General features: G+C 40.9%; 2 protein-coding genes across 6 annotated transcripts in view; both read left to right on the forward strand.

Moving 5' to 3' along the window:
• The window catches only part of LOC110955846 (alcohol dehydrogenase 1-like), a 322,968-nt gene that overhangs the window by 35,654 nt on the left and 274,159 nt on the right, over positions 1 to 13,155 (forward strand). The window contains exon 1 of one of the 5 annotated variants that reach the window (XM_051940881.1): positions 1,844 to 1,876. The exons of the other annotated variants lie outside the window; for them this stretch is intronic. Coding sequence (XP_051796841.1) covers positions 1,859 to 1,876 — 18 coding nt within the window. The 5' untranslated portion in view covers positions 1,844 to 1,858. Of the gene's footprint in view, positions 1 to 1,843; positions 1,877 to 13,155 lie in introns of those variants that run through there. 5 annotated transcript variants of the gene reach the window in all.
• On the forward strand, positions 1,727 to 10,167 carry LOC110971007 (alcohol dehydrogenase 1-like). Its single transcript, XM_051940996.1, has 9 exons — positions 1,727 to 1,876; positions 2,888 to 2,989; positions 6,115 to 6,256; positions 6,419 to 6,506; positions 7,627 to 7,846; positions 8,372 to 8,632; positions 8,715 to 8,847; positions 9,682 to 9,820; positions 9,919 to 10,167. The coding sequence occupies exons 1-9, from the start codon at positions 1,859 to 1,861 to the stop codon at positions 9,950 to 9,952; spliced, it is 1,137 nt and encodes a 378-aa protein (XP_051796956.1). The 5' UTR covers positions 1,727 to 1,858; the 3' UTR covers positions 9,953 to 10,167.

Consider the following 13,155-nt stretch of genomic DNA (forward strand, 5'->3'; position numbering starts at 1 on the left):
TGACTCTGGTGAAGGCAGGGGACACCCTGGACAGGTCGCCAGCCCGTCGCAGGGCTACATATACAGACTAACAATCACACTCACATTCACACCTACGGGCAATTTAGAGTAATCAATTAACCTCAGCATATTTTTGGACTGTGGGAGGAAGCCGGAGTACCCGGAGAAAACCCACGCATGCACAGGGAGAACATGCAAACTCCATGCAGAAAGATCCCAGGCCCAGGTCGGGATTTGAACCGGGGATCTTCTTGCTGCAAGGTGAAAGTGCTAACCACTACACCGCTGTGCAGCCCGCTGTGGATCCAGCAGCTTATTTATATACAGATACATTCATGAGTTATTTTGCATTGACTGTGCAGCCCTTAAGCAATTCATATATACTGTAAACAAATTAAAGTATAGAGATGTGTGCAGACCTACTGGCTTTAGCATGACACCGACTTTGGATTTCCCCTGTTGAAGCCAGCACTGCAGCGAGAAAGCACCTGCCAGCTTGCGTAAGCCCCCTTGAGTTGAGGCAGAGTACTGAGTGCCTCACCTGCTGACTTTTCTCTGCACTGGATCGCAGCGATCAGCAGGAATAGTTCTCTCACACATACATAAAAGACATTACACAGACTGCAGAAAGTCATGGTGTATAACGAATATTTCTGTAAAGTCCATATTGGCGATATGCTGAGGAACAGAAACAGGCATGCGTCATGCAACCCACTTTGTATTGGATCATGCAGTCAGACGTGAGGCACAGTTTGCCCCTGCCTCACCCGGGGTTTCTGCCCTAGATTTGATTGGAAAAACTCAAATTCGGCAATTTTTACTCAATAAAATGTCAGAAATGCGTAGTCATACTGCAAATGCATTTTTAACACAGATCAGTGGAAAATATTAATATTTATTTATGTACATGTGGTATCTGATCTGTTACATGTATTACATGTTAAAACCTATAAAACCTGATTACTGGTCACTGTCGGCAGGGATTCAATTGGCCGACTCCTTCCAGGCAGGTTCTGTCTGTACTGATGCTGCTCTTTCCTTTAATAAAGTACTTTTAAAGAAAGTCAGTGTCACGGACATCTCTCCTTCACCTGCACATCACGGACACCAGAGAGAGAAACAACGACATACACTTTCTTTTTTCTTTTTTTTAATTGTCATGATGACAGGTGAGGCCGTGCCTCACCTGCCTCCCCTGACCGCACGTCACTGGCGGTCGGGGGGTGGGGCAGGTGACGCCCACTGTCTGGTGGGCGGTGGGGGGGAGGGAGAAGGGCGTGCTGCTCCATTGGTTCTGTTCATGTGTCTCGCTGCATGGAGACGGGAAGTGGAGGAGAACAATCCGATGCTTTGCGCAGTGCAGTGCCGGACTATGTATAGTCACGGGGGATGAGAGATTGGTGATGAGCTGCAGCAGATCCCGCAGCTGCTGCTGCTCATCTAATAAGGACTGTGGCAGTATGCACTTGGACTGCATGTAATATAAAGTGTTAAAATGGCACTTATCATTTAAATAGCTTTTCACCATCATTCAAATAAAGTTTGCCTTAAAAACACCAAGAACTGATCTAAAAAAAATTTCTGTCTATGCCACTCTTTCTTTTTCTATTTTCTCCTCTTTTGTTTTTTTCTTTCTTTCTTTTCATTTTTTTTTACAGCCATCAGTAATTTCCGGTGTCCAACCATAATCTTAAATCCTCAAAGTCTCAGCCCATCTGAATGTTTGCATAACTCCTTACCCAGCAGCAGTATTTAAACATCAAATCCAGATCTAGTTCTCATTCTCATTCTGCAGTCCAGCAACTCCTGTCCTTCTCAACTCTGCTCTCATTGTTTGAGTCCTATCATTGCTGCAGATATGGCTACAGCTGGTAAGGTAGGTACAGAATTCTATAGGAGAGTACTCATATTAGCTGTGATGTTTGATTGTGCTTTTCAAAGTGGAATACTTTAAACTTCAGCAAAGTAGGTAGTAAAACAAATCTATGCAAAACAGATTTTATTTGGATTTAAAACATTCAAGTGATCATAAATGTTGTATTTGACTGTTTGCGAGGTTAATTTAGTGGTTAGGTTTGGCTGGGTGACTCTAATAAATGCACTAATATTTATAAATGCAACCAAAAGTGTTTCAGTGCTCTCATATGTTGTTATTAATGTATATGTAGTTCCATATGCATGTTTATTCCACCCGGCTGGCACACCGAAACAGTGGTCACAGCCAGAAGGTCCTGCATTTCAATTTCAGCCTGAGAGCTTTCTGTGTGGAGTTTGCATGTTCTCCCCGTGCCTACGTGGTTTCGTGTCCTGATTCAACCCATTTGAAAATTTCCAAGCAATCTTGTGCAATTGTTGATTCTGGCAAAGACAAAGTGGTAGGAGGCCAATAACGATAAAAGTGGAAGCCAAAAAAACTCACTGTAGGGACTCCATCATAACAGCTGAATAACTCAATGGTTTAGTCAGTAATAGTAAATGTGCCAAGCCTAAACTAAATTATACTGTTCTGTCAAATGAAGGGTTTGCCAAATAACACATCTGGACCTTAAACTGTTGCGTTTTATATGATGTTTCATTTTTTTACGGACCAACTGTATGTAAGACAGTGTACTCTTTACTGTGCTGTTTACATGCAATCAAAAAAATGCAAGTAAGTCACTTTGATGCCTTTAAATGAGTGTTTCCTTTGACATTAAAGCATCTGGGGAGTGACATTTTTAACCACAGTACAGCCAAGCATAATACAAAGAAATAATAATTTGGATTTTAATGCATTTCAAAATGAACACGTATTAGTGGGTAGTTCTCAGAGTGCCATCCTGGTTTAGTGAAACCCCTGCAGCACATAGAAATGTGAAATTTCATGCCAACATCACTGCTTCTGTAGGTCATCAAGTGCAAGGCAGCAGTTGCCTGGGAGCCCAACAAGCCTCTGGTGATTGAAGAAATTGAAGTGGCTCCACCTCAGGCCAACGAGGTCCGCATCAAGGTGAGAGATGTCCACAACAAGGCCCATACATATACGCAGATGTGTCACTGTGCTTATAAGTAAGAATTAGTGAATGAGTGACATTTGCATTTAGTGAGACATTAGAACTCAAAAGTGCAGTGGAGGTGGTTAATAAGTCTGGTCTACCACAAACTTGACACAATAATCAGCAGATTTTAAAAAAAAATTAACAGTCAGTCACAGACAGAACTAGAAAAGCACTCAGAGAGCGCATACCTCCGCCATGCCGTTTGTCTGTCTGTCCGTCTGTGTGTGTGTGTGTGTGTGTGTCTGTCTGTCTGTCTGTCTGTCTGTCTGTTTGTCTGTTAAGAGCATAACTCAAAAAGTCGTGGACGGATTTTCACCAAATTTTTACAGGATGTCCGGAAGAGCAAGAATAAGAATCGATTAGATTGTGGAGGTGATCCGAATCACCGTCTGGATCCAGGAATTTTTTGAAGGTCGAAGGACAATTGAGAGATCCCAGAGGAAAAGAAAATTCAAAAAGAGATCTCAAAAATGTTTCATTTACTTCTCCTAGACAACTTTGAGATCTGTATGACGCCAAACTGAGACTAAGGCTTATTTCTCCTGTGTCTCATTTTTTTCTCCTGAGCAATAAGATGCACTAAATCTCAGTTTAGTCTCCTTTAAAGTTTCAGAAGAGATCTTAACAAGCTCTCATATAATTCTCAGAGTTTCTCAACTTTTGTGTCTCTTTGTGATCTCAGGCAGAGAAATCAGAGAGCTCTCTCTAAGAACTCCATCTATTCTCATCCCAGCTTCAGTTCATGCATCTCATACTAAGCTCAGAGAGAACAAATGAAGAGATCTCCACACGCGCTCATTGAATTCTCAGACTCAGATCAACGTTTTGGTTGTTTTTAATCATCTAGCATGTTGACTTTATTGTAATCCACATGATATTTTTTTTAATTAATTAATAAAGATTCAGATTACTTTATTCATCCCAAAAGGGAAATTCATTTGTCTGTCAGCTCATCTACTATTTGCTATAGAATTATAAAGCCTGATCACTGTGGGTACAAAGATCTTCTATATCTTTCCGTCCTGCAGTCCAGAGAGAGGCCCATCACGATATTATGAGTGGATGATCCGTGGTGTTTAGAATGATAAATCCAGTCAAGTGGGAGGAGAGGGTGACATTAGGCTGGCTACCACCAGCCTGAATCTCAAGTGAGATACAGGCTGGGTACCTGCTATTCATTTTCTTGTAGGGGTGGAGCAGTTTAAAATTTTCCACAGCCGTTGATTGGGCGCTGCATATGTCAGTCAGTCTGGGGCAGTTGAAGCTCACAGCCAATCGTGTCACTGCTAGCCGCTGACGTAAATGCAGAGCGACGGCAGCACCACGAAAAAGAATCATTGCTGTGTTTGCTCATGTGTTTGCTTCTTTCGCCATGTCGCCGGACGATTCTTGCCGTTTATGTAAAGTAAACATGAGGGAAAGTGGACCCCGTGTTTATGCACACTCCACAGATATGTTTGTGTCAAAAACAACGCCGACCATATCAGATAGGTTAGCGATGATGGACCTGATAGTCACCCCGGAGCCGGAGCAGTCAAACAGATGCTGCCAGCGCTGCACCTCCACACTCGGTCGGCTTGAAAAAGACTTTCCTTTATTCAGGCAATGGGAAGAGAACGTCCGGTTAAGCAGCGTATCGAAAAGACAACGTGAACCCACCCCGTCCAAGACACCGAGGACTTTGAAAAAGACCTGCCCAAACCCACCGAGTCCACTAGCTTGTTCCTTCGGAAACACGACAACAAAGGTAACGCTTCTTCTCAAACAACCCATCATGCATTGCGCGTAGTCGCTTAGTGTGCGTCATCGTCTAACTGTCCCTCCCCGTCCTGTGATTGGATCCCTGACTCAGGGACAAATTCAACCCCAGGTCGCCAGACTGCCTAGTAAACGAAATGACAATGAGTGCACAGGCAGTCTGGGTATTCCCAGACTAGGGTGACATGATTGAAGTCACCATATATTATTATAAGTGCCTCAAGATGTTTAGGCTGTATTCTGGCAACTTCTTATTTGTTGCAGCATTTATAAGGTGTGTGTGTGTGCAATTTAATATATGCATAGGGTGGCATAGCTCAGTGGGTAGAGTGGCTGTCTCACACCCAGATAATCGGGGTTCGATTCTGAGTCTGTCATGTTCATGTGTGAGTGAATCTCACATATTGCTCCGTAGGAGCTCCACTATTGTTCATTTTCTTTTCCAGAGGAGAAATAAAGGAGCCATTAAACACACTGTATTGAGATTAGCAAGGTATCTCCCACAAGTCTCAAGTATGACTCCCTCTAATTATCCTGTCTCACCTAGTGAATTTTAGGAGAAACATATGAGAAACCTTTAGACAAAATAGAAACTAAAATGAGGCTGACATGAGAATCTCAAATTTGTCTCCTGAGTTGTAGAAGAGCAAGCTTTGAGCAGTAAAATTTTCCTCTGGGATGGCCTGGCGGCCATCTCTCAATCGGACAGATGGACAGATTGGACAATTGAGAGATGGCCGCCAGTTGGGGGCCTAAATAGGGTAGGTGGTATCAGTGTTGTCACTACCTGGAGCTTGCATGTACAGAGCCTGGGTCCACTGAACATCACAATACGGTATGGATTGTGCAGTTATTTTGGAATGTTCTGCTCGTGGAGATGGTGGAGGGTGGGAGCTGGCATGGAAGGGGGACTCTGAGACACCACAGCCAACTGTTAAGCCTCTCTGAGGTGTCCTGGGAGTACTTAACAAAACGTCAGTGAAGGGGGGGGCATTTCATAACTTCGGTGATATGCTGGCTCATGCTGCTCATCTGATTATCTATCATGGGCTGTGGGGGACACAAGGAGCAGGCTAGGTATTTAGCTTAACATACCAGCAATAGTGCTTTATATTGTAACATCTAAAATTGGAGTTCAATCCATTCCTTACACTTCAGCTCTTTAGTTTTGTAATCCCTACACCTCCCTCTTAACTCTTGCTGTTCACAGAAAGGGTTTAGCAAATGATATAACTAATATAGCTACGCAGAAAAAACAATATCTGTGTTCAAAAGAATCTTCTGTAATTTCATTTTATGTTTGTTGTCTTTTGTGCAGATTGTGGCAACTGGGGTGTGCCACACAGATCTGTACCACCTATTTGAGGGGATGAATAAAGATGGGTTCCCAGCAGTCCTTGGCCATGAGGGAGCTGGCATCATAGAAAGTGTCGGTCCAGGTGTCACTGAATTTCAGCCAGGTCAGCTAAAGCTTACAACATCCCCTGTTTAATTTGAGTGATGGCCCATATTTCTTTCTCCACTCAGTCCAGTTCAAGAAAAAAAAACTGTTTCCAATCTGTTCTCTTCTTGTAAATTAGCCTGAAGTTCATTTAACATGTCAAATTGTTTTCATCTTTCAGGAGACGCAGTCATCCCTCTGTTCATCTCTCAGTGTGGAGACTGCCGTTTCTGTAAGAGTCCGAAGACCAACCAGTGTGAAAAAGGATGGTGAGCTCTTTTTTTCTTTATTAATGTAGCAAAAATTAAGTAAAAAGTAGTCATCCCAAAAATTACTCAAGTAAGAGTAAAAAAGTATTTAGTGAAAAGACTACTCAAGTACTGAGTAACTGTTTGATTGTAACGTCTGATTTATTTTTTGGAAATGATGTGGTCAGACAGACAAAAATGTAAAATAACGTGCAAATTCTGGAATTTCTAAATAAAAAAATAAAGAAAAGCAAAAATATGAAACATCTTTACAAAATGACAAGTTAAGGCACAAGAAACACAAATTTCCAAATCTCAGTGTTTCACAACATAAAGCTTTTGAAACAAATACCTGTAGTAAGGTAACATTTTTATGTTTGAACAGAGCAAAGTACTTCCAGTGACAAGATATACTGTATATCACTTCCCTCCAAATGGCACAGGCTCAGGAGACAGAAAATAACATTACAACTAGCACTGGACCCCAATATCTGAATATTTGGACCACAAACATTTCAGATTTGATGCGTTCTTCCATACTGGTTCAGATCAATCTGGTAACAGAGGCTGAGTTCAGATTATCACTGTGGTGATGCTGCATTTCCTTGATGTTCTTATTTAAGCTGTTCAATTCATTCCTGTGTAGAAAGTTCTGTGTGTTGGGTAGGGAGGTCAGAAGGTCAGAATGCCAATCCTCTTCTGCAGAGGTGTGGTTTTCCTCACAGTTGACAATTTTTGACCCTTATCAGATTCTGGTGGAAGTAGGAGGCATCCTGTTGTCTCCAAAACAGCTGTTAGTGGTCCTTTATTAGTAAACATCTGATCAGCAGATGTCCTCTGAAATGGTGTCTTACCAAATTTACAGCTTTGAAAAAGGGTCTTTGGATCTTTGTGTATTGCTCTGGAATGTTCTGCTCCCCAGTATGCTACATTAGCTTCTCATAAAGTCATAGACTTGTTGGGTGGCATATGACCAATTTAAGCTCCATGCTTATACATGTGGTTTAGTAGTCAGTATATACATAGAAGAACTTTCAGAAATGGAACACATTGTACCTTTCATTTTATTCTAGTAACAAGAACCCAGGACAGAAAAATGCAATGCATACATTTCAAATCACTGTAATTCATTTCTGTTCAGGGCTGCTGAGCGTTATGATGTGATGTCATTAGACGATACCAGGTTTACCTGTAAGGGCAAGAAGGTGCTGCAGTTTTTGGGAACCAGCACCTTCTCAGAGTACACTGTGATGAACCAGATCGCTGTGGCCAAGATTGATCCTGCTGCTCCTCTGGACAAAGTCTGTCTCCTCGGCTGTGGGATCTGCACTGGATATGGAGCAGCAGTTAATACTGCTAAAGTATGTGTGTTGGATGGTTCAACATGTATTTACACTTTATTTGTGTTCATACTGGCATCACATACACTACTGTTCAAAAGGGTCACCCAGACAATTTCATGTTTTCCATGAAAACTCATACTTTTATTCATGTGCTAACATAAATGCACAAGGGTTTTCTAATCATCAATTATTTCAACACGATTAGCTAACACAATGTAGCATTAGAACACAGGAGTGATGGTTGCTGGAAATGTTCCTCTGTACCTCTATGTAGATATTCTATTAAAAATCAGCCGTTTGCAGCCAGAATAGCCATTTACCACATTAACAATGTCTACACTGCATTTCTAATTATTTTAATGTTATCTTCATTGAAAAAAATGCTTTTCTTTCAAAAATAAGGGCATTTTCAAGTGACCGCAAATTTTTTAACAGTAGTGTATTTGTTTGGTCAAATATCTGACATGAAACATTCTGTCTGTGGCTCCGCAGTAGTTGGAACATAGCAGTGAAAAGTCCAACTCCCAGTCGTTTTCCCTTCAGGTTGAACCAGGATCCACATGTGCTGTGTTCGGTCTGGGAGCTGTGGGTTTGGCTGCAGTCATGGGCTGTTATGTTGCTGGAGCAAAGAGAATTATAGCTGTTGATATCAATCCAGAGAAGTTTGAGAAGGCCAAGGTGTTTGGTGCGAACGAGTTTGTGAATCCCAAAGATTACAATAAACCCATCAATGAAGTGCTGTTTGAGATGACCAATGGAGGAGTGGACTACTCCCTGGAATGCTGTGGTAATGTGGGAGTCATGGTAAGGCAGATTTGTTTATGTATATTTTAGAACTGAACCCGTTTTTACAAGTCCATTGACTTTGTGCTGTTTCTCCATGTAGCGCAGTGCTTTGGAGTCTTGTGTCAAAGGTTGGGGTGTTTCCGTGATTGTTGGCTGGACAGACATGCATGACTTTGCTGCTCGTCCCATTCAACTTATTGCCGGACGTACATGGAAGGGATCCCTGTTTGGAGGTGAGACAAACTGTTACGGCCTGCCTAGTGAACCCACAAGGAGACAACAGTGACGACGAGGAGGCCAGCCGATAAGAGAAAGGAAGAGATTTTTTTTAACAGAGACTAAGAGCAGGGAGACTGCAAGGGGCAAAGGGTGTACGACAACACTAACTGGGAAAAGTAAAGGACTGGAAAAGATAATTGTGAGGGGGAGATTAATGGAAAACCTCTGAAGTAGACCGGGGAAATAAATTAGTTAAGCTCATCCAGCCCTGCATTCTTCTCTTGTTTATTTCCATTTCTTCTCCATTGTTACTGATTTCTGAATACCCATATTACAGGATACAGGAACAACATGTGATCAGCACACTCACATACTGAAAATTTTAAATTTTGTGAAAGGTTTTAAGTGTGCAGTTTTTTTTCTATTGGTTTGGATGAATTAATTTATAATTGTAGTGCTCACCTCTCTGTGACCGAAAGTTCCACCAACACATTTCCCCAGTCACTATTTTGAGTAGATTCTGTTGGTCCACCCTGTTCTTAGCCCCAACCAAGACAACTGTGATGGGTTTGGAGAAATGCAACCATGCTACAGCATTTTATCCTTGTATAGCAGAAAGATTATGAGGTGCAACCAGACCATTCTACACAGCACTGTCAGTGCAAGAGAATAGTCTGGCTATGTGAGTTTAATCAAAGGCCTTTCAGCCCATATTATCTGACAGATACTGCTTGTGTTGTGACAGCAGCCAGACAGTTTGATGCTCTATCTTTGCCATCATTCCATCAATTAGTAACATCAAAGTATTTGTTTTAATTTAATTATTTTCGGGTTTTTTTGTGGCCCAGGATTTAAGAGTAAGGATGGCGTGCCTGAGATGGTCAAAGCCTACCTGAACAAGAAGATAAAGCTGGATGAGTTCATCACTCACAAGATGACTTTGGCCCAGGTCAACGACGCCATTGAACTGATGAAGCACGGCAAATGGTATACACCTATACTCCATCACCATTCATCTTTTAATATCGAGCTACATGAATCAAAAATTACTGTTTTGAAATTTGTGTTTTGCTTTTGTTCCACAGCATCCGGACAGTTCTGAGTATTTCTCCACAATAAGACCATTATGTTGCTTTCACTGATGGTTCAGCTCATCTCAAAGATCACTGAAATTATGCCAAATATACTCAAACACTTTTATATGTATTTTGAGTATATTTGGATGAATGCATGTAGGTGGATTATATCCAAATTGTGATTGGAATAATCACCAGGAATGCTCTTATAAGATAAAACCTACAGAATATGTGCAAAAATAAATGATCTACACATTATGTGTGTCTTATGTGTCTGTGTTTCATTTTTGTGTCACAGCAACAATAGTTAAGTCTTTATAGAAACTGCATGACTAAATTCTGTGCAGCATTGTTTCTAGTGTGACAAAAGTCTTCTGTTCAGTTGTTTTTAGTCCAGACTTACACAGATCAGTCTATTGATATCAGTGGTTACTGAACTTGGCATGAGTGTACGAGTTATTCTTCTCAGGATGGGATCCAGGATTTTTTCCCCACAAATGCCTCTGCATTTTTTGTACAGTTCATTATCAAGTTAGAAACCATATGGCCCTGAGCCTTTTCCTGTAAACCGCTTTTCCATGAAGACCATAAAGATCAATATCCTCCATCAGCTTCAGACTCTGAGTCCTGGAATTTTAAATTAATACACTATCTATCATTTGTTGTTTGGTTCTAATGCGATAAATAATAATTTAACTGTCACTGTCTTGGCTATGACTCCTGTTCACATCTTGTGTCTCGTGTGTTGCATCGTCTGTCTGTCCTTCTGTTTGTGTGGTCATATGTGTGTGTTGCTCCTCTGTCTCCTGATTGATCATCAGTCTACACACCTGTCTCCTATCTACTCATTATCTCAGCAGTATTTCAGCCCCTGGTTTCCTTCTGCTCTTCATTACATTCTTCAGTTTGTCACTCAGTGTGGTATTAATGCTTTTTTAACTGTTTTGTGTTGCATTTTTAATTCCAAGTAATAGTATGTATACAGCAAAGTAAAAGTACTTCAAGCAAAAGTCTTTCATGAGAAATCACATGTAAGTAAAAAGACACGGCAGCAAAATGTAGTAAAAGCATTCAAGTAAAAGTCATGGTTTTGTCCCTTTGACCAATGTAGAATTATATATGACATTATTGTATTTCAAATATTAAAGCATCAATGGGCAGCATGTTGCTGTTGTAACTTCTGCAGGTGGAGCTGGTTTTAACTACATTATATATAGTTTTATATACAGAGACAGCAGATAGTGGGTCGGTGGTTAACACTGTTGCCTTGTAGGTAGAAAGTCCCTGGATTGCGTCCCGGCCTAGGTTATATCTGTGTGGAGTTTGCATGTTCTCCCTGTGTATGCGTGAATTTTCTCCAGGTACTCTGGATTCCTCCCAGAGTCCAAAATCATGCTGAGGTTAATTCTAAATTGTCTGTAGGTGTCAATGTGAGTGTGCTTGTTTGTCTGTGTTGTCCTGTGACGGACTGGTGACTTGTCCAAGGTCTCCCCTGCCTTCACTGCAAGTCAGCTGGGATAAATGGATGGAACAGCAGATATGAGGGCTCCAAGCATGAATAAAGAAAATTCTAATACTGGGTAAAATGTTCTGACTTTTTCACTAACCTTTAATGTTTGGTGAGATATTTCAGAATTTGAACATAAAAATGAAACCATGTGAGACGATTATTTGGTAGTGTTGTTTATAGCACTGTCACTGTGAACGCAAGTACTCTGCTCTTTGTAAGAAGCTAATAAAAGTTGGAAACTGGTTTAATCTTTAACAGTTTTTTTATTTTAAAGGCTTGTTCTATCTAGTGTGTAAAATATTTATCTTTAAAGGAAATAAAACAGTCAAATAAATGTTGCAGAGTTGAAAGTATATTTCCCTTTAAAATATAGTGGATTGGAAGTAAAGTGCAGGTACCTTAAAACTGCACTTAACTACCGCAAATGTACTTTGTTACTTTTCAATAAAGGTGTATTTTTACTTCAACTTTTGACTCCTTGTGTCTCCTATCTTCTACCTCTCCGTCTGCTTGCCTGTTTCACCAAACCATAAGCTTACCAGCAGCTCAACCAGCATCGCTCAGGCCTTGCCTCTCCTGCCACCAGTTGTCCTGCACCTCGTCCTCCCATCCACGCTCACTCTTTTACCCTCTCCCCTGCTCGGGTGCCTCTGCCAACCTTCAGCTTGTTTTCTTCTTTCAGCCCCTTCTCAGCTTCCCTCAGCCCTCTGCCTTCACCTTCCGTTACCTTCATCCCTACTCACCTCTTAACCCAAAGAGCTTTCAATAAATCTGTTTGTATTTATTTGAACTCTGGTCTGTGCCCTGCAAAACAAGGACAGCTTTCAAAGTGAGGCCTTGTGTGTTTGGTAATGGTAATGCTTTTTTATGTAACGTTACTGGGGTCATTGAACTGTAAACTTCAGAACTCAAGTAAATAGAGAAATGGGCTGTAACTACAGAAAACACAACCACATACAAAAGCAGTGCACATATCTTGAATAATATGTGAAACGTGATCATTTTCTTATGCAGAGAACATAGTATAGCTTCATGATCTGGTGGATTTCTTTATGAATTCAGTTTTTTCTTAGTTTTCCTGGTTTTGCCCATTTATGCATTTTTTTCTTTTAGTTCCAGTGTGAGCTCTCAGTGCCACCGTAGGTTTTAGTTTTGGAAAAGCAATTCACTGATTTATATGTTTAGATTCTTCAATGGCTGCTACCTTACAGTGCAGCTTCTATGTTAGTGCTGTGAAGTTACACCTCCTGGAGCCTGTCAGGAAAGTCTACTGTGATGATCACATCTCAACCAATTTCGAATTACATTCCTTGCTGTTTAGTTTGTTTAAAATGCCAAATATGTGCTATAGCATATTTGGCTTAAGTGAAAAATACAGCTATTTAAGATGTACTTACCCTCTTTTTTAAGTAAAAATATTTTCCTCATTTACACATTGCCAAAAATTAAATGTAGAGTTTATCAGTCTGATAAGCCAATCAAAATGACCATTTCATGCAACTAAAAATAAAAGAACCAGGGACATAAATGCCTTAAAAAAACGTGGACCAATAGGAGCCGAGCTCTGTTGCTCAGATCAAAACAACATGGCGTCGACTGTATCTACCACAGATATGAGCAAAGATGATGAAAAGACAAGGAAACCGCCTTCCAAAATTCCTAAAAAAGGATCGAAACGATGCTATATGCATCTCACAGATGTCCAGGGCGAAGACGTGCAGGACTTTACACGAAAA

This window comes from Acanthochromis polyacanthus, chromosome 1 (assembly GCF_021347895.1).
Source record: "Acanthochromis polyacanthus isolate Apoly-LR-REF ecotype Palm Island chromosome 1, KAUST_Apoly_ChrSc, whole genome shotgun sequence".
In the NCBI taxonomy this organism is placed as follows: Eukaryota; Metazoa; Chordata; class Actinopteri; family Pomacentridae; genus Acanthochromis; species Acanthochromis polyacanthus.

What these genes read in the sequence shown, in the direction of transcription:
- LOC110971007 (XM_051940996.1), top strand. An exon ending in AACCAGTGTGAAAAAGGATG is followed by an intron (nt 6,507 to 7,626) that starts GTGAGCTCTTTT and finishes ATTTCTGTTCAG; the next exon opens with GGCTGCTGAGCGTTATGATG. An exon ending in CAGCAGTTAATACTGCTAAA is followed by an intron (nt 7,847 to 8,371) that starts GTATGTGTGTTG and finishes TTTTCCCTTCAG; the next exon opens with GTTGAACCAGGATCCACATG.